The 19,214-nt window shown below is 40.0% G+C and overlaps 1 protein-coding gene across 4 annotated transcripts in view; it reads right to left on the minus strand.

Annotated features, from left to right (window-relative positions):
- The window catches only part of STIM2 (stromal interaction molecule 2), a 133,648-nt gene extending 114,644 nt beyond the window's left edge, over nt 1-19,004 (minus strand). Inside the window, exon 1 of one of the 4 annotated variants that reach the window (XM_036418920.2) lies at nt 18,319-19,002. In XM_036418920.2, the coding sequence (XP_036274813.1) occupies nt 18,319-18,754 (436 nt within the window). In that variant the 5' untranslated portion in view covers nt 18,755-19,002. Of the gene's footprint in view, nt 1-18,318 lie in introns of all 4 variants that reach the window. The other 3 variants (XM_036418931.2, XM_036418950.2, XM_036418942.2) reach the window with 3 other exon arrangements.
- Between the last annotated feature and the right edge of the window lie 210 nt (nt 19,005-19,214).

Here is a 19,214-nt window from a genome sequence, read left to right on the forward strand (position 1 = left end):
AAAATTCTCCAAAAAATAGAAACTATCTCAATGCTTTTCAATTTCACGTGATCTAAGATTAATCTTTCATAAATAAAAACTATTTTCAATTTGTTGGCTTAAATGATGCAGACATGTCTTTAATTTGCCTAGGTTTTAAAAATCTAAATTTATGTTAATAGTTGACTTTTATGTCTATAAAAAAATCTTGCTATAAGTTATATGTCCAAACAAAAGAATGATAATTGATTTCTTCTTAGTTTTCATTAGACATTGAGATTTTTTTCTGTGTGTTTTTTCCCACTGATAATTAGAGAATGGAAGAGAGAGGGAAAGACAGAGAACTATCGATGTGAGAGAAGCACATCCATTGGTTGCCTCCTGCACAAGCCCTGACCAGGGCCTGAGCCAGGAAGAAGCCTGCAACCAAGATACATGCCCTTGACCAGAATCGAACCTAGGACCCTTCAGTCTGCAGTCAAACAGGGTAGGGCAGATATTGAGGTTTTAAAGGTTAAAAACCTCAATATAGCTGAAACCGGTGTGGCTCAGTGGATAGAGCATCGGCCTGTGGACTGAAAGGTCCCAGGTTCCATTCTGGTCAAGGGCATGTACCTTGGTTGAGGGCACATCCCCAATAGGGGTGTGCAGGAGGCAACTGATCGATGTCTCTCTCTCATCAATGTTTCTAACTCTATCCTTCTCCCTTTCTCTCTGTAAAAAAATCAATAAAATATATATTTTTAAAAACCCTCAAATATATAGTACAACTTCTAGATTGTATCATACTAGAGACCTGCTGCACAAAATTCATGCATGGGGGAGGGGTAGACCCCTCAGCCCCGCCTGCATCCTCTCCAATCTGGGACCCCTCAAGGGCAGTCAGACATTCCTCTCACAATCCAGGACTGCTGGCTCCCAAGTGCTCACCTGCCTGCCTGCCAACCTGATCACCCCCTAACCACTCCCCAGCCAGCCTGATCAACACCTAACTGCTCCCCTGCCAGCTCGATTGCCCCTGAAGGCCTGGTCCCCCCCCAATTGCCCTCCCCTGCAGACCTGGTATCCCCCAACTGCCCTCCCCTGCAGGCCTGGGTCCCCCAACTTCCCTCTCCTGCAGGCCTAGTCCCAACCAACTGCCCTCTCCTGCAGGTCTGGTCCCAACCAACTGCCCTCCCTTGCAGGCCTGATCACCCCAACTGCCCTCCCTTGCAGGCCTGATCACCCACAACTGCCCTCCCCAGCCAGCCATCTTGTGGTGGCCATCTTGTATCCTCATGGGGTGGCCATCTTGTGTGTTGGAATAATGGTCAATTTGCATATTACTTTTATTAGATAAGATTAGATAGAATGGGTAAAAAATGGTTAGAAATTAAGTAAATAGTTAATACTATGAATATTCAAGATGAAGGTTTAGTTCTTCCTAGCTCCCTAACACCTCATTTTTTGGATTTTTACAACCCTTCATCCAGCATGTAAGCTGGACCTGAATTAGATGAAGGAATTTATGAGTGACTTTATTGAAAGTAGACATTTATTGCAAAGCTAACAAAAAAGACAACTTTTAATGCCCTTTTTATGTCTTATGTAAATGTTATACTGGATGTTAAATACAAAAAAAATAGATAGAAGGTAAACCTCAGATCATGATAGTTGACAGGATAGAAATAATACAGTTTTTTTTTTCATAGTGAAGGCCCTAAGAGCTGATGCTTTCCATTTATTTGCCCTTGCAGTTTGGGGGAAATTCAGCCTCAACTCAGATCCAATGATTACAATATTGCACCATCCACAAGAATCAACAAGATGATGTCCATACTTAGACATCCTAGGAATGAACCTTTCTAGTGCTGTGAGACCAAACTACCCAACCAAAAGGTTGGTCATCAATGCATCCTTCAGATTGGTTTATGACCAATAAATCTGTGGACAAAAAAGGAAAGGTGAGGTTCTATAGAAAGTAACCTCACATCGTGATCTGATCAAAATTCCTAACTGGGCAGGTCATGGGAGTAATCATACCTGAGGCATTAACATTTTAGCAAAATATGTATCTTTGCCTTAAGCAAGCCCTGTCCATTATTCTTTTGCATCAAGGTTAACACACCTTTGAAATAAATAACTGCCTCCAAGAGAGCACATAATCTTAACTACAATAATTTTCTTATACTGAACACAGTATAAGACGCCCCATGTGTAAGATGCCTCCCACTTTTCCAACCCAAGATTAAGAAATCAATATTTTAAACATAAACCAGAACACATTTTTATTTAGTAATTACCATAGGTAATGTTTATATACCAGTACTATGATATTATGCAGCATATCACTTTATTCAGCCTCTGTTGCATCACTGCTCTCTTCTTTATCACTTTAGATCCAGACATATCAATTTCTTCAACTTCTATTGTATCAGTGCTCTCTTCTGAATCACTGTCTATATATGTGAGTCATCCTCATAAACTGGTGGCATTTTATGAGCTAACTTTGTTCGTGTTCTCATGGCCAACCCTTCTCTCCTCATGAAATTGAAGCACCATTTTGCCTTTCCTATAAAATCAGTAATGTTCATTTCACTTGCAAACATTATTGCCTGACACTGAGTAAGCTTGGTTGACAAACATAAACCAATCTGACACTGCTCCATAATCAAAGTCTTAAGCCACTGTTCCAAATTTGCCCATTTTGCTGGTTTTCCTCTTAAGTCCTTCTTCTTTTTTGGCATCTTACGGAATTGTTCTTCCTGTTTTCTCCACTGTCTGATCATACACTGAGTGGGAGGAGGTCCAAACTGTCTCTCTGCAGCTCTATTTCTATGATCTTTTGCTGATTACATTCCGTTTGAATTTTGCAGAGTAAGACAATCATTTACTGGAATTTACCTTTTTATTTCTTGACATCTTTATGGGTTCAGAATGCTCAGGTCCCTGTTGTATCTGTGCACTCTCCACCTCCACCTCCAATTACGGTATCAGCTGATGTCAGCAACAATAGGCTCCTGATTGGAGGAAGCCTGTCTGACAGGGTATCGGCAGCTACACACCCACGTGGCTCCCTCCTCCCTCCTCAGCTGACTTCCATGTATAAGACGCCCTTCAATTTTCAGTCTAACAATTTTAGAAAAAAAATAGCATCTTATACACAAAAAAATATGGTGTATGTAATCCCATTCCTGAGTTGCTTCCTATCACCTTCATGTACTCTTCTTTACATTCCCTCCTTAATATAAAATAATAAAAGAAACTACAAACTGTTATTCTCTGAAGCATTTATTTCAGTCTGTTGAAATCTTGCTTTCAGGTGTATCTTCAGTTTGGTTCAAATAAATTTTATAAATTTTTTTTTTTAAAGGAGAATCATGACTTAAGCCAACTGAAAAATATAGTAATCATAACTTACAACTGCTCAGTTTATATAAGAAACTGAAAATTTATCCTGTAACATTTTTCCAGACATAAATAAAGATGCTACAGTTCATCCCAAACATATTTAAAATATATAAACTTTCAGTGCCAGCAAAGGCGTCTTAGATAAAAACAGATGTCTATGATTAAATCATAGTATATGCCATACTGATTCACCATTTATTTTAAAGTGTTGGATACCCTGTGTCAGAGCAATATTTGTAAACTATTAATCACTATACAGATATGAGATATAATTAATTACAATAAAAAATAAACCTTCAATTCAAGAAGTATTTACAAAGCTATGGTACAACTTTTACATGAAAGCTACCATAATAGATAATTTAAATTATTAAAAATAAAGAATAGCCGAAACCGGTTTGGGCTCAGTGGATAGAGCTTCAGCCTGTGGACTGAAAAGGTCCCGGGTTCAATTCCGGTTAAGGGCAGGTACCTTAGTTGCGGGCACATCCCCAGTAGGGGGTGTGCAGGAGGCAGCTGACCGATGTTTCTCTCTCATCGATGTTTCTAACTCTCTATCCCTCTCTCTTCTTCTCTGTAAAAATATCAATAAAATATATTAAAATAATAATAATTTAAAAAATAAATAACCACTCTGATACAACATAAGTAGAAAGATACTGCCAGTCAGAACTGCAAAAAGAAGAGTATGAACAATCTGTTAAGAAAGTCCCAAGGGAGCCCTGGCCAGTTTCTCTCAGTGGCTAGGGCGTCAGCCCATGAACTGAAGGATGGAGGGTTTAATTCCTGACAGAGCATGTGCCTTGGTTGCAGGCTTGATCCCTGGCCCTGGTCGAGGGCGCATGCAGAAGCAACCAATCAATGTCTCTCTCTCACATCAATGTTTCTCTCTGTGTGTCCCTCCCTTCCCCTCACTAAAAATCAATGGAAAATATCCTCAGGTAAGGATTAGCAAAAAAAAAAGAAATAATAATAAATAAATAAATAAATAAATTATAAGGTAGAAGAAGCCAGATTACTGAAGGTGATTCTGGAAAGACTTTATAACAAAAGAAACAGAGAAGAGCAGGAACCTTGCCAATTTTTACTCACTATTCTATCTCTAACTTATACAATAGTAACTCTCTATCCCTCTCTCTTCCTCTCTGTAAAAATATCAATAAAATATATTAAAATAATAATAATTTAAAAAATAAAGAATAACCACTGAATAGTCTAAATAAATATTTATTGACTGAATAAACAAATATTTGAAATGGACCTTGAGAGATGGAGAAGACACTTTAGTATTAAGGAACATTCATGCATGGAAATAAAGGAAGATATATGGTACGTTCGAAGAACAAAGAGTAGTCTAATTTTGCTGGAGCGAACTTATGAAATACAAATCAGTAAGTAGAAGTTTGTGTCTGCTATAATACTTTCAACAATAAAGATAAATTTTTAAAAAGATAAATTTTAAAAAATTAATTAAAAATAGTTAAGATGGTAAATTTTCATTTTTTTTTACAGAAAAAAAACTAAGTAAATCATATCACTTCACCCCCTCCTTAAAACATTTCAGTTATTTCCTATCACCCACTAAATAAAACCCCAAACAAGGTGTGTGAGGCTTTGTACCATTTGGCCTTTTCCTTTTATAAAACCAGATCACATGTGACTCTCCTCTTCCCTCAAGATGTTCAGTAGAAATGATATTCTTTCACTTTTTCAAATAATTCTAATTCCTTGATAGCATTTCTCACAAATTGAAATCCTTTTTTCTTAATATCGTCCCAATTAAAATGAAAGTTCCATGGGAACAGGATCTCATCAATCTTGTTCATCATTGTGTCCCTGGTAATTATCATATGCCTGGTGTCCTACCTTATAAAAGAGTGATATGCAAATTAACCATCACTCTGCTACACCCACAAGCCACGCCCACCAGCCAATCAGAGCAAGTATGCAAATAAACTCAACCAAGATGGCTACAGCCTCAGAAAGCAGGAGGGAGGCTTGGATTTCCTAGGCAATGGAGGAAGCCAAACTTTCCGCTTGACCTTGAAGGCCTAAGCCCCCACTCAAGGCTACAAAGTTTCAATTATATTATAGAAGGTAAACAAATCCAAACAGAAATGGCAGCAGCCACAGAGCCGGAGAGAACAGGAAGCTAAGGTTGCCCCTGGCAAGGGAAGAAGCAAAGCTTTCCGCATACTTTAGCAGGCCTAGGCTTCCACTTAAGGCTACAAATTTCAATATAGACGACATATAAATTTCAGCAGAAATTGCTGCTGGCCACGGAGCGAGCAGGAGGCCTGGCTCTGCTCCAGGCTACAAAGTTTCAATTGTAGAAGGTAAATAAATTCCAGATACCAGGGCCTCCGCTTGGGTTGCCAGGGGGCGTGGTCCTTTGCTCAGGCCACTCCATGTCCCACCCTGATCTGGGACACCCTTCAGGGCAAACCAGCTGGCCCCCGCCCATGCACCAAGCCTCTATCCTATCTAATAGAGTAATATGCAGATTGACCATCACTCCAACACACAAGATGGCTGCCCCCATGTGGTCAAAGGTCCTGCACCTATGTGGACACAAGATGGCCACCACAAGATAGCCAGCAGGGGAGGGCAGTTGGGAGGGACCAGGCCTACAAGGAAGGGAAGTTGAGAGGGACCAGGCCTGCAAGGTAGGGCAGTTGGAGATGATCAACCCTGCAAGAGAGGGCAGTTAGGGGTGACCAGGCCAGCAGAGGAGGGAAATTGGGAGCAAACAGGCTGGCAGAGGAGCAGTTAGACATCAATCAGGCTGGCATGGGAGTGGTTAGGAGTGCTCAGGCTGGCAGGCAGAAGCAGTTAGGGGCAATCAGGAAGGCAGGCAGGCGAACAGTTGGGAGCCAGCAATCCTGGATTGTGAGAGGGGTGTCCGACTGCCCGTTTAGGCCCAATACTATCGGGATTGGACCTAAACGGGCAGTCAGACATCCCTCAAGCGGTCCCAGATTGGAGAGGGTGCAGGATGGGCTGAGGGACACCACCATCGCCCTCGTGCATGAATTTCATTCACTGGGCCTCTAGTATACTTAATATTCATATATTTAGAGATTTCACATTTTGAAAAAAATTACTCTGAGTCTATTATAAAATATATACAAATATACATAGAAATCTTAAAAGACTATAACTGATGTTACAGCTGTTACATCTAGTTGTTGAGTAGTGATACTTTCTACTTTGTACTTTTTAGTAGGTTCTAACTTCCCTTTAATAAATCTTTATATGAAGAAATTAAAGATCTTTTAAGTCTGATATTTTAACTGCAAAGTGCTTTAAATATTTTATTATATAAAGGTACAAAATGACTTAAGCTATTGATGGAACTAATTTTTTAAGCCCAGCTTGATTAGTGGTTTTGTGTTGACCTATGAACCAGGAAGTCACGGTTTGATTCCTGGTCAGGGCACATTCCCAGGTTGCAGGCTCAATCCCCAGTGTGGAGTATGCAGGAGGCAGCTGTTCAATGATTCTTTCTCATCATTGATATTTCGTTCTCTCTCCCTCTCCTTTCCTCTCTGAAATCAATAAAAATATATATTTTTAAAAATACCATATTACTCTTCAATCTCACTGTCTATACTCAGTTTCATATTTCCACAGTTTTAAATACTCTCTGAACATCAATGTGTATTTACATCACAGAGGTGACTAAAAACTGTATCTTCATACTTTTTAAATAAATATAAAACATCTTAACAATTATTCTCAATACATCACAGCACATTTATACAACTAACCTACATCTACATCTATAGGTTTTTTTTAAGTCAACAATTGAAAGCTTACACTTGCCAGATTCTGTTCTAAGCACTTTACATAGATTAACTCATTCATACTTCAAACTCATTTCAGAGGTAAGGAACGTTAGGCATTAGTAGATTAAATTACCTACCCCAAATTATCAAACCACAGCCAGACTGGGACTGAAGCCCAAGAAATCCTGCTCAAGTCTAAAGGCTATGCTCTTAATCACACTGTACAAAAGTGGGAACAGACTTAGTTCAAGATACAAAAGGCTATGCTTCTTAAAAATTATATCCCATCTTTAAGGAATATTCATTTTAAAAAGTACAAATAGTAATTCCCCACTTATTGATACTATATTTTTTAAAAGTCATTTATCTTAAGCCTCAGGAATTATATGATTTTTTTAAGATGATTTTTTTAAGATGTCAGACATTTAGCCCTGACTGGTTTGGCTCAGTAGATAGAGCATCGACCTGTGGACTGAAAGGTCCCAGGTTAGATTCAGGTCAAGGGCATATACCTTGGTTTCGGGCACATCCCCAGTAGATGTGCAAGAGGCAGCTGATTGATGTTTCTCTCCCATCAGTGTTTCTAACTCTCTATCCCTCTCCCTTCCTCTCTGTAAAAAATCAATAAAATATGTTTAATTTTTTTTTTAAGTTGTCAGACATTTAGTAGTAAAATTTTAGAAAAGAAAAACTGGTTATTTACTAATGATAAAAGAATGAACTCATAAAATTCCTTGGATAATAAAAATATAGAATTTAACATTAATCAGAATGTGTAATTCTGCTACTTCTCCAGCTCATTTCCTAATTCAACAAATTACACCCTGTGTCTTATTATATCTTTGGCACTGGAGAATTTTCAAAGTATAAACTATTCGAGAGAAATCCTAAAACTCCATTACATATATTGAGGTAGTAACCTGTTATGGGGATGATGATGCCTCACAAGAATTCTGTAAGGGTTAAACGAGATAAAATACACAAATACCTGGCATAAATTTGAATCCCACATGCAAATATGAATGTTGGTATCCTACAAGCGGGCTAACCCTGCACTCTGCCTTATATGGTAACTCACAATCTCCATCTAGTATTCTCAAAGGCCAATGTCTTTGATAAATACCACTCGGCCCTATGCTTCGTCCTCTCCTACCGCTATACTTTTCCGTATCTGAAAAACTCTTGCACATTTCAACGAATACCGTTACGCCGGGGGAAACTCTTCATTAATAACCCACCTCTTCACATCAAAGTTAGGAACTCCTCTTTGTCATTCTATTAAATACAGGACATACTCTTCTGCCCTATACCTACATTACAATACATCATCACCTTTAAGTGGGTATATATACTCTTGGAATACAAAGCAAGATCAATATCTTACTGATCTTGAAATTCCAAAGACCTAGCTTAGGTACTGGCACGTAACAGTTACTGGAGTTTTTTGTTTCCTGGGTTTTTGTCTGTTTGTTAATGAAGAAATAAAGTGATACAAAAGAGAGAGGGGGGAAAAAACCCTACATTTATTTATATCATACCTTGTTCCAAAGAAGGGAGAAGGGAAGATTATTCTCAATACTACAAATATATAACAAGAAATTCCTAATATTCTGAGAAAGCCCTGGCCGGTGTGTTCAGTGGTTAGAGCATCAACCCAGGCACCAAAGGAGCAGGTTTGACTCCTGGTCAAGGGCACATACCTAGGCTGCAGGTTTGATCCCTGACCTGGTTGGGACGTGTGCAAGAGACAACCAATTGATGTGTCTCTCTCACATCAATGTTTCTCTCTCTCTCTCTCTCTCTTTCTCTCTCTCTCTCTCTCTCTCTCTCTCTCTCTCTCTCAACCTCTCTCCTTTCCTCTCTTCCTTCCACTCTCTCTAAAAAAAAAAAAAATCTATGGGAAAAATATCCTCAGGTAAGGATTAAACAAAATAAGTCTATTTTAGTAACTACATTTTGTTTGATACTCACAGAAGATATGGTTTTTCATTATTTTTTTAGAGAGAGGGGAAGAGGAAGAGATGTGAGAGAAAAACACTCATTGGTTGCCTCCCATAGGCAAAACAACTGGGAATGGAACCTGAAACCCAGGTATGTGTCCTGATCAGGAATCGAACCTACAACCTTTCAGCATAGGGGACCACGCTCCAACCAATTGAGCCACCTGGCAAAATTGAAGGAACTGCTCAAAATGACACACAGTAGGGAAACAGAGGGAAAATCATAAACTTGTCATTAATGTTTTAAAAAGTTATATAGAAGTTTATCGCTGGAGAACAGAAATAAAAAAGAGTGATTATCTATTATGCAACATCATATATTTTTTAAAAGAAAACCAGTAGTGGAAAGAAAACATGAGCACAATAACACAATGAACCTGTAAAATGTACAGTGTGTTGAATAGCAGGTAAAAATTTCAAAGAAAGGTTTTAAAAAATCTTTTTACTTATTGAGAATCATTTAAGAAACTATTACAAATCCCTCTAGGGTAGGGGTGTCGAACTCAATCAGAGAAGGGGCCAAAATCTAAAATCCAGCCTAAATCGTGGGCCGAAATGGTTTACTGAACAGTCATAAACTGTCATTGTGATGGAAACGCAGCGGAGTGCAGTGATGACAGCGCGGTGCGGGCCACATTGCAAGGCCTGGCGGGACGGATTTGGCCCGCGGGCCTTGTGTTTGACACATGTGCTCTAGGGGTTTGTGATGAAGTAGTTTAAAAAAGTAGTTCTGAAATGTTTCAGTTCCCTATAATGGCAAGCTCTGGAAGATCAAACAGAGAGGCAGAGGAAGAAAGTGAAAAGACTAGAGCAAAGAGTAAGTTACACAGAGGCCAAGATCCATAAGCACACATAAAGACACATTCACTTGCAAGAAACACTGGGACAGACACAGGCACTTAGGTTCTGAGATGAATGTCAATCCAAGTGAACTGCTCTTCTCATTCTCTGTGGTTCCCTAGTCCTGGGGGAACGGGGGGTGCAGAGGAAAACAGAATAAGCCACTATTAAACACCCTAAACCTATTTTCAGCCTTAGTCTTAAGCTGTTTCACTTTAGACAATACAGCTGAGGAAGCCTAGAAGAAAGGAAATGACTCTCAGGCCAGCAGCCATGATGGTTATGCAGTATCACCTCGAGGGCCAAATGAAATAAAGCCAAAAATCAAATCAATCATTGGCTTGGGGTGCCCTATCGCCAATTTAGAACTTTCCTAGTAATGAAGTTCTCTGAGGAGGAAATGTTCAGCTAGATGAGGAACACTAGACTGAGGAGAGAACCACAGTTAAAAGCAAGCAGCAAGAACGAAACCAGTCAACAGAATAGTTACTAAAGGTAGGATTAGAAAGTGTCAAGAAGGATTAAATATCTAATACCTACTAACATAAAGATCTAGAAGGATAAGGAAAAGAACAAATCAATTAGACTATCTACAGATCAAGTGTGAAATTCAAGTTAATTTTTTTTAAAAAATATTTTATTGATTTTGTACAGAGAGGAAGGGAGAGAGAGAGAGTTAGAAACATTGATGAGAGAGAGTCATCAATCAGCTGCCTCTTGCACACCCCCTACTGGGGATATGCCCGCAACCAAGGTACATGCCCTTGACCGGAATCGAACCCGGGACCTTTCAGTCCCCAAGCCGACGCTCTATCCATTGAGCCAAACCGGTCCCGGCTCAAAAGTTAATTTTGAAACAAATAATATGCCAGTACTCTGAAACGTCCTTCAACTCTGATGCATTATAATGTTAGTTAAATGAGGAAATTGTCATCCTTTATTAAGGAACATTCATTTTTAAATATGGAATACTACAAAGCTCTATATAAACATCCTTGTAAAAATCACCTCATAAGTCCAATCATACACAAAAATAAGTTTTACATAAAATGGGCACATTTGAAATAAGACACCACAAGTGTTTCTTCTTGCATATTTTCAAGGACTTGTATCAATTTAAGTCATTTTATAAACTCCAGGTGTTTAAAATTAAAAGACAATTTTTGTTTCTTAAACTTCTGATAGCCAGATTCCTTTCAAACCTAACAGTAAAATTTTATAAAGTTTCCTCTAAACATTTTCATAGCCAATGCATAATTTAAACTATCAAAACCTCTACTCCAATATAGCTTCCTAACTGGCCTCTTTTTTTAAATTTCTATAATCTCCTCACTTAATCTACCCAGACCTTTCTCAAACACAGAGACATGACATTCATTCCCTCGTTCCAAAACCACAGTACTACTCAAACCCTGACAGAATAATAGATTTAGAACTCAAGTTTAGCAACAAAACACTTGGAAATGTCAAAATACCTTTCAAGCCTTTTGTGTTACCGTAAAAATTAAATTTACAGTCTCTGTAACATATTCATTTTTAGTATTGGTAAATTAAACAGCAAAATATTTTGTTACTATTGATTGTTTTTTTTCCCCTCAAATAATCTAGTAAAATGAATATGCCAAGAAAATGCATCATAATTTTCCTGTGGCTTTCCATATTCCGGAGCAGATGGTTAAGTACCCAATTTTAGATGTCTTAATATTTCAATATCTAGGGAATAAATTAGGGAATATTAAAGCCCTTGATAATCTCGCCTGAACTGTCTTTCACTTTGCATTTCTCATTACGCTATATATACCCTGTGCTTAACTAAAAAATAAAAAGCTAAAAAAAAAAAAAAAGGAAGACACCCATTAATTTACTCCTTATCCCTCTTATGCCTCCTCCTAGAAAGCCCTTTCACTCATCTCCTCAAGAAGCTGTATCCATACACAAGGTCCAGCTCAAACCCTACCATCCTCCAAGTGATCTTCCCTAATAGCCTTCCTTTCTCAAAAATTGTGCAGCCCATCATGGTATTAATCAGTCTGTCTTATTATGTTTAGTTGTATGTGAAAGGATGAATACAACATTTACTTGTGTAAGGATGAATACAACTACCAGTTAAGAATCAAAGCTTTGGAATCAGAGAAACTCAGATCAACATCTGACTCTGCAATTTACTAAGTATGACCTTGGGCAAATTAAGAATCATCCTGCATTGGCTTTGTCTGTTTTATGAAAATTGCCGCTACCAGAGTTACTAATCTCAGAATCAAAAATAGTGATGGGTATAAAGCACTTAGCACAATACTGACAAGTAATAGTTTAATAAATATACCTATTATTCCCAATATGCAGGCCCATGTCTTACTCATTTTTGTATTCTTTTCCATGTAGTGTTTTGCATGTGCTTAATTTCTTGGTTAATGAAATCTGATCAATTCAGAACTAATCTCCTAGACAGATCTTAATAAGATCCAAATTCTAGTGAATAGTTAATTTTAACATTAGCTTAACCATTTTATACTTTAGCTACCAAATATATAAATACAGATCCCAAAGCATCATTCTGAAAGTATTCCACAATGCATTATCATCTTAAGTAGGCCAACATGGAAAATGCCGGATATAGTTACATAAAAGTCTAACTCTAAACACATTAGCAAGTATCCAAAGCAAGCCTTTAGCAAATTAAAGAATTCCCAGGTGGATCCTACTATTTTAAAGTTACACTAAATCCTGAATCCATTTCTCCAACCGACCCTCTGAGTTGTTCCTGTGCCAGGGGATTCCCAACAGAGACCAATCGGTTCTGCCACGGTATTCTCAAAAGAGCACCAAGGTATGTTTCCCGATCAACAAGATTCCTACTAATTCTTAAATGTACACAATAGGCTATATCAAAATGGATGAGTATATTTTTCATCCCTAACATTAGCAACAGCAAAACAAAAGCAAATAAACAAAAACCTACAGCAATGCTAAAGACTTGAGAAGAAAGGGACCATGATAACTAGAGGGAAGGAAAAAGAAGATACAGCAGAAAACTTAGCCATCAAAAGACAGCTTCAGGAAATCATTAGCTAAATTCAGAAAGAGAAACTTCAGCCCTGGCTGCTAGCTCAGCTGTTGGAGTGTCATCCTGTACACCAAAAGGTTGTAGGTTCAATTCCTGGTCAAGGCACAAACCTAAGTTTTGCGTTTGATCCCTGGTCAGGGCTAAGACAGGAGGCAACCTATTAATGTTTCTCTCTCTCTCAAACCAATTTTTAAAAAGATCCTACCCTAGCCATCCTCCAAGTATGGTTAGGTAGATAAAGTGGACAAAGCCCATGGATTGAAGGGTCCTGGCTTCAATTCTGGTCAAGGGCACATACCTCATGCAGGCTCCTCCCCAGCCCTAGTCCCAGCATATGTGGGAGGCAACCAATTGATGTGTCTCTGTCACATCAATGTTTCTTTTTCTGTCTCTCTCCCTCCCTTCCACTCTCTCTAAAAAATCAATGGATAAATATCCACGGGTGAGATATCGATTGATTTTTAAAGAGAGTGGAAGGGAGGAGGGAGTCTATACTGTGTTTCTTCATGTAGTGTTTTGCATGTGCTTAATTTCTTGGTTGATGAGCAATTCAGAACTAATCTCCTAGACAGATCTTAATAAGATCCAAATTCTAGTGAATAGTTAATTTTAACATTAGCTTAACCACTGAGTATTTGTATCTCAAATGGGTACTAAAGTATTCTAGAGTCTTGCTAAAGATCAACCACCTATTTGCTCTGAGCTTTCTATCAGCCAGTGCAAAGGGGAAAACTGATCAGGTGCATGATTTATAGTATCTCTGATATCAAATAAATGAGGTACTCAAGAGAAGTACTCTGAGTGGCCAGATTATTATGCATTCAGAGATTATAATAATCTGGCCACTCGGTGTATATATTTTTTTGGTTTAAAAAAATAAAAAAACTTCACTAAAGGAGGAAAAGCAGTTTTACTATAATACTATGTGAACTACACTGAGTTTACTGTCACACTGTAAACATTAACAAATGTATTCATCCTAAAATATTCCTCAAAGCAACATATAAACTGCACTCAAAAAAATTATTTTAAAAATGACATTTGCTATTTAAATGTTAGGGATGCATGCCGAGACCGGTTTGGCTCAATGGATAGAGCGTCGGCCTGGGGACTGAAGGGTCCCGGGTTCGATTCAGGTCAAGGGCATGTACCTTTGTTGCGGGCATATCCCCAGTAGGGGGAGTGCAAGAGGCAGCTGATCGATGACTCTCTCTCATAGATGTTTCTAACTCTCTATCTCTCTCCCTTCCTCTCTGTACAAAATGAATAAAATATATTTTTTTTAAAATAAAATAAAATGTTAGGGATGCAAGATGAGATAATTAAAAGTAAAAGCTTAAAATTTTTCCAGTAATAATCATATTCATGTGAGATATTTTCATCTAAATTAATGAAAAATCTACAACACATATGTTTAATGCTAGTGAATACAGTGGCTCTTCTAAACTTCTTTGAAACTGAAAAGAATTATTTTAAATTTTCATTGAAATGTTAGTACTTCCAAAAGACATGTTTTAAAATGTTTATTAAATTAGCGATATTATAGTTAAGAAAAAACTTTTACATAGACACTAAATAAAGTCGAATTCGTGCATTTAAAAAATAATAGAAGCAAATATTTCCAAAGTTATTATTTGTTTCAAAAAATTATGAAACAGCCGAAACCGGTTTGGCTCAGTGGATAGAGCGTCATCGGTCTGCACATCCCCAGTAGGGGGTGTGCAGGAGGCAGCTGATCAATGTTTCTCTCTCATAGATGTTTCTAACTCTCTATCCTTCTCTCTTCCTCTCTGTAAAAAATCAATAAAATATATTTTAAAAATCAATAAATAATGAAACAAGTATTCCATATAAGAAAATTTTAACATTTAAATTATTCTGCATATTTTGCAATAATAATTGTCCTGTATATATGCAATATATTTATGTATTTGTGAGTATGTGTATGTGTGTGTGTGTGTGTGTGAATAATGTGTATATATATAGGGTATCCAAAAAGTCTGTATAAACTTTAACAGCTGATCCTATTACATTTTGAAAATGAAATGTATTTTAATAAACAACATCTTTATAATTATTCAAAGTATTGAATAATATTTTTTCTTGCCCTTTCATAAACTATTTCTCAAGGACCATATCTGATGAGATCAATTCCTCCTGACTAGGATCAACTCATTAATACTAAATCTGTTAGGCAAAAGAAGAAAAACATATAGTAACCAGTAACCAGTAAGTTATTAAAGCACTGCTTTACATCACAATTAATAAACTCTCAGTCATCAATCCCTAACCTGCCTTAAAGTTTAATTACTTTCAAAGAAGGAGCCCTAATGCATATAATTTAAGCCCTTATTACACAGCATTATAAATATTGATTTCCCCTTATCAAAATATATGCACAATGAATCATGAAAAGGTAATATAAAAAATAAAAGGAAATGTAAACATTCATTTTGACAGCAGATCTGTTTACTTTGGTGATTTCTCATAATATCTCTATAAGAACACTTGCTTAAAACATGGACAGATGATTTAAAGGAAGTTTATTCTTAAAATACACTAAAGGTCTGAAGTAAAACTTTTGAGACAACTTTGGTAGAAAAGAATGTTTTCTAAATTTTATTAATGAAGCAAACTCTAATGAAGGTTCTAAAGATCAGTATTAAAAATACCAGTCTGCAGATGAAGAGAGAAGATAAAGTGATTTTGGCTGTCATTTTCAGAGCTATTCAGAATAATCACAACTAAATACCAACTTTAATATGGAGCCAAAGAGATTAATTCTCTCAGAATTCTTTCAAGAATTTGCCATTTCCAAAATTCCTATGAAGCTTAGTTTTATTACAGATGCTCTTTACTCCATTTCCATCCATTAACACTGCCTAGAACAAGATAACAGTACTTTTTAAGTTCAGTCTATAGGTCTACTTCCTGAAGTATACAACATTAATAATTATGTTCTGGGTGTAACACAACATTTACCAATGGAAACCATAAAAGAAAGCACTATTCACACAATCGGAAGACTAGGAAGGAACTTTACAGAGACCATACAGTTTAAAGACATGTTTAATATGCTCTTTCTTCATCATCTGCCTTTTCCCAGATACCAGTGCTATTGACTGTACTTACATAAACTTATTAAAATGACCACAATCTAACTTGTACATCGTGTAATTTACCTTAAACTTTAAATGGACGTGTTTAATTTGCTTAAAAAAAAAAAAAATCTATCTTCTACCAAAGGGAAAGAACAAGTACATGATAAATAAATTTCAGGGTTAATATTATTTTAGTACATTTATTTTAAAGCACTATAGTACCTCACTTCACACTATAGTGCATAAATCTTGATAAGTCAAACTTTTTAACCAGTATCAGTCTTCCTTTTTTCACAATGCTGCAAATATCCCAGAAATTTAAGCCTTCAAAAGGAAAGATTATAAACAGTTTATTAACATAAAATTCCATCGGAAGTCATTTTCTTGATATAATCTACATAGCATACAATAAATATACTGTTAGTGGTTCGTAAATACTAAGTTTCCTGAATACCGTGTCCTTCTACCAACTACATGTTAACAAAACACCCAATTACTTTTTTAATCTTTTCTGTTGAAGAAACCAAAAGTCCTACCCCTATAGCTCCCAGAAGCTCAAATATTTGTTTCCCTGCCTTCCTGTGTGAGGCAATAAACCTTCATATTATATTTTTATCCTGCAACTTTCATAGTAAGCACTATTCTTCACCACATTTTTATTTGCCACATTTTCATTGGGAAGATAAAAGACTATTCAAGCATAAGACTATCCAATCTATCCTCTCACTCAAGCTATACCGGGCACCTAATACTGATTATTCTAAAACCGTTTCTCCCAAATTATGCAGTGCCAGGTTTGATGTTTCAAGTCCCATTCAAAAGGGCTCGATTTGTCTCAGAGTAGAGCAAGTTAAATACTCCGATCGTTATATTCTAGACATTACAAACCTTCCAAAAAGCTTGAGAAGTTCACCAACGCCCTCCTCTCTCCTCTCCAGAACAGTAAACATCCTGTCACAGAATTCAGAGAATAGGGACTGTGCTCTGCAGAACAGAGCAAACACTTCTCAGAGCAGCTGTTAGCAACTTTCAGATGGCTGCTGGACTAGCCCTTCAGTTAAATTCATGATGTCATCTTGTTCTGCTTTCCTTTCTCTTTTTTTTTTCAGTCCTGCAATTAATGCAGAAACCCTGCAGATTACTTTTTTAAAATAAAGTACAAAAAAAAAAAAAACATACCCTACACTCCTCCAAAAGAGATCATTTTAAGATCCTTACATCATTCCTTAATCCACAACGTATCAGTTATACAGGACACTGGGAGGCTGAAAAAGATTCGATTCTCTACCTAGACGTACCGAACACGTTTGCAAGTGTTCAATAACGTCGAGAACGTTCTGTATTTCAAAGGTGCTGGTGCAGTCTATCAGAAGAACCATGCAGCTCGCCCACAGACAAGCCCTGAACGCCCTGCACTGGATCAATTGCAGGTACATTTCTGGTTAACCTGCTTCGCTCTCTGCACCCTTTGGCACCCCGCGATGCTCCCACCAGCAAGCAAACACTTTCCCATCTTTTCAAGCTGCCTTCCTCCCATCACACACACACACACACACACACACACACACACACACACACACACACACACTCGGCTCGGAGGTTTCCTCCTTCTAACACGGAACCACTAATCCCACCAGGTATTGTGACTCTCAAAGAATCCTCTAGCTGCCTCCCCCGGGACGCCTTGCTCGGCGGGGCTTTGAACCTCCGCACTCGCTGCCCAGCTGCCTTTGCAAACGCAGCCCCAGGAGCAGACTTGATACCGCATTGCCGCTGTGTGACTTTCTCTAGCAGCTTTAAAAATAAATAAATAAATAAAAATCAGCCCAGCACCCTGCAGACCCCGCCGGCTCTCCTGCAGCGCGGAAGGCAAGCTCCGCAGAGCTCAGCAAGGACCTCCGGGGAGCCTGGCTTCAGGGCGGTCGGAGAGGCGAGTGGCCTGGGGAGGCTCTGCCGAAAGCGGGGTGTCGGGGGGAAGGGGAAGGCGTCCGTCCGGGTGTAGGGGACCGCGACGGAGCAGGAGGGGACCTGGGCATCGCGCACCGGCCAGGGCCGTCGGATAGCGGGCGCCCGGGGGCCCCTCCCGAGAATGGGGATCCTGCAACGACTGAGCCCCCTCTCCCCACGGCCCGCCGCCGTGTCCCTCCGGCCCTCACCTGTCATGAGCGCCGGGCTGTCGCCCGCAGCCGGGGCGGGCGAGGAGGCGGCAGCCGCCGACGCGCGCCTCCCACGGAAGTTCCTGGGCACCAGCTCGCACCCGTCCGCCGCGCCGGCCGCCAGCAGCCCGAGCAGCAGCAGCGCAGCCCAGCGCCGCCGCCGCAGCCAGCCCGAGGCCGGCAGGCCGGGCGCCGGCGCGGGGTGCGGGCGCGGAGGAGCGGGAGCGGGGAGCCATCGCGGCGGTGCCCCGACCGCCGGCCATTCGCTCCCTCTTCCTCCTCCTCCTCCGCCTCCTCCTCCTCGCGGAGCCTTCTTCGCCTGCGCCTCCTCCTCGGGCCGCCGCCGCCGCCGCCTCGGACTCCGGCTCCCTGCGGACGCCAGCCTGGTCCCCCCGGCACCGGCGGCCTGTGGAGCCCGGGTCCCGGCGGCGTTCATGGGTTCCGGTTATGGGCGAGAAAAGAAAGTGAGGGGCAGAGAGGTGCGGCGTCTCCGGCCGCGCGCGACGCCCGAGCTGCTGCGGCAGCGAGACCGGGACCCGCTGCTCTGGCGCCTGCGAACACCAGCCCAGCGCCCGAGCCGCCGCCGCCGCCGCCGCCGCCGCCGCGGCGCATCCCCCCGCCCCCTCGGCCCGCGCTGGTCCTAGTACCACAGGCGGCGGCGCCTCCTCCCCTCACACTCGCTCGCATACCAATCCCCCGCCTCCTCCGGGGCCGCTCTGCGCAGGCGCGGCGCCGCTCCACTGCGCCTGCGCGGCGCCCGGCCCCGCCCCCGAGGGCGTTCCCCGGACGACGGGACCGCGCGGGGTGGTTTCTAAGGACCTAGCGGAGCCGCTAAAGTGAGGAGGTCCGAAGGGAGACGGGCACGCCCTCCTCCCCCCATTCAAGCCCTTGCCGCG

Source organism: Pipistrellus kuhlii, unplaced genomic scaffold, assembly GCF_014108245.1.
Source record: "Pipistrellus kuhlii isolate mPipKuh1 unplaced genomic scaffold, mPipKuh1.p scaffold_m20_p_1, whole genome shotgun sequence".
Lineage (NCBI taxonomy): Eukaryota > Metazoa > Chordata > Mammalia > Chiroptera > Vespertilionidae > Pipistrellus > Pipistrellus kuhlii.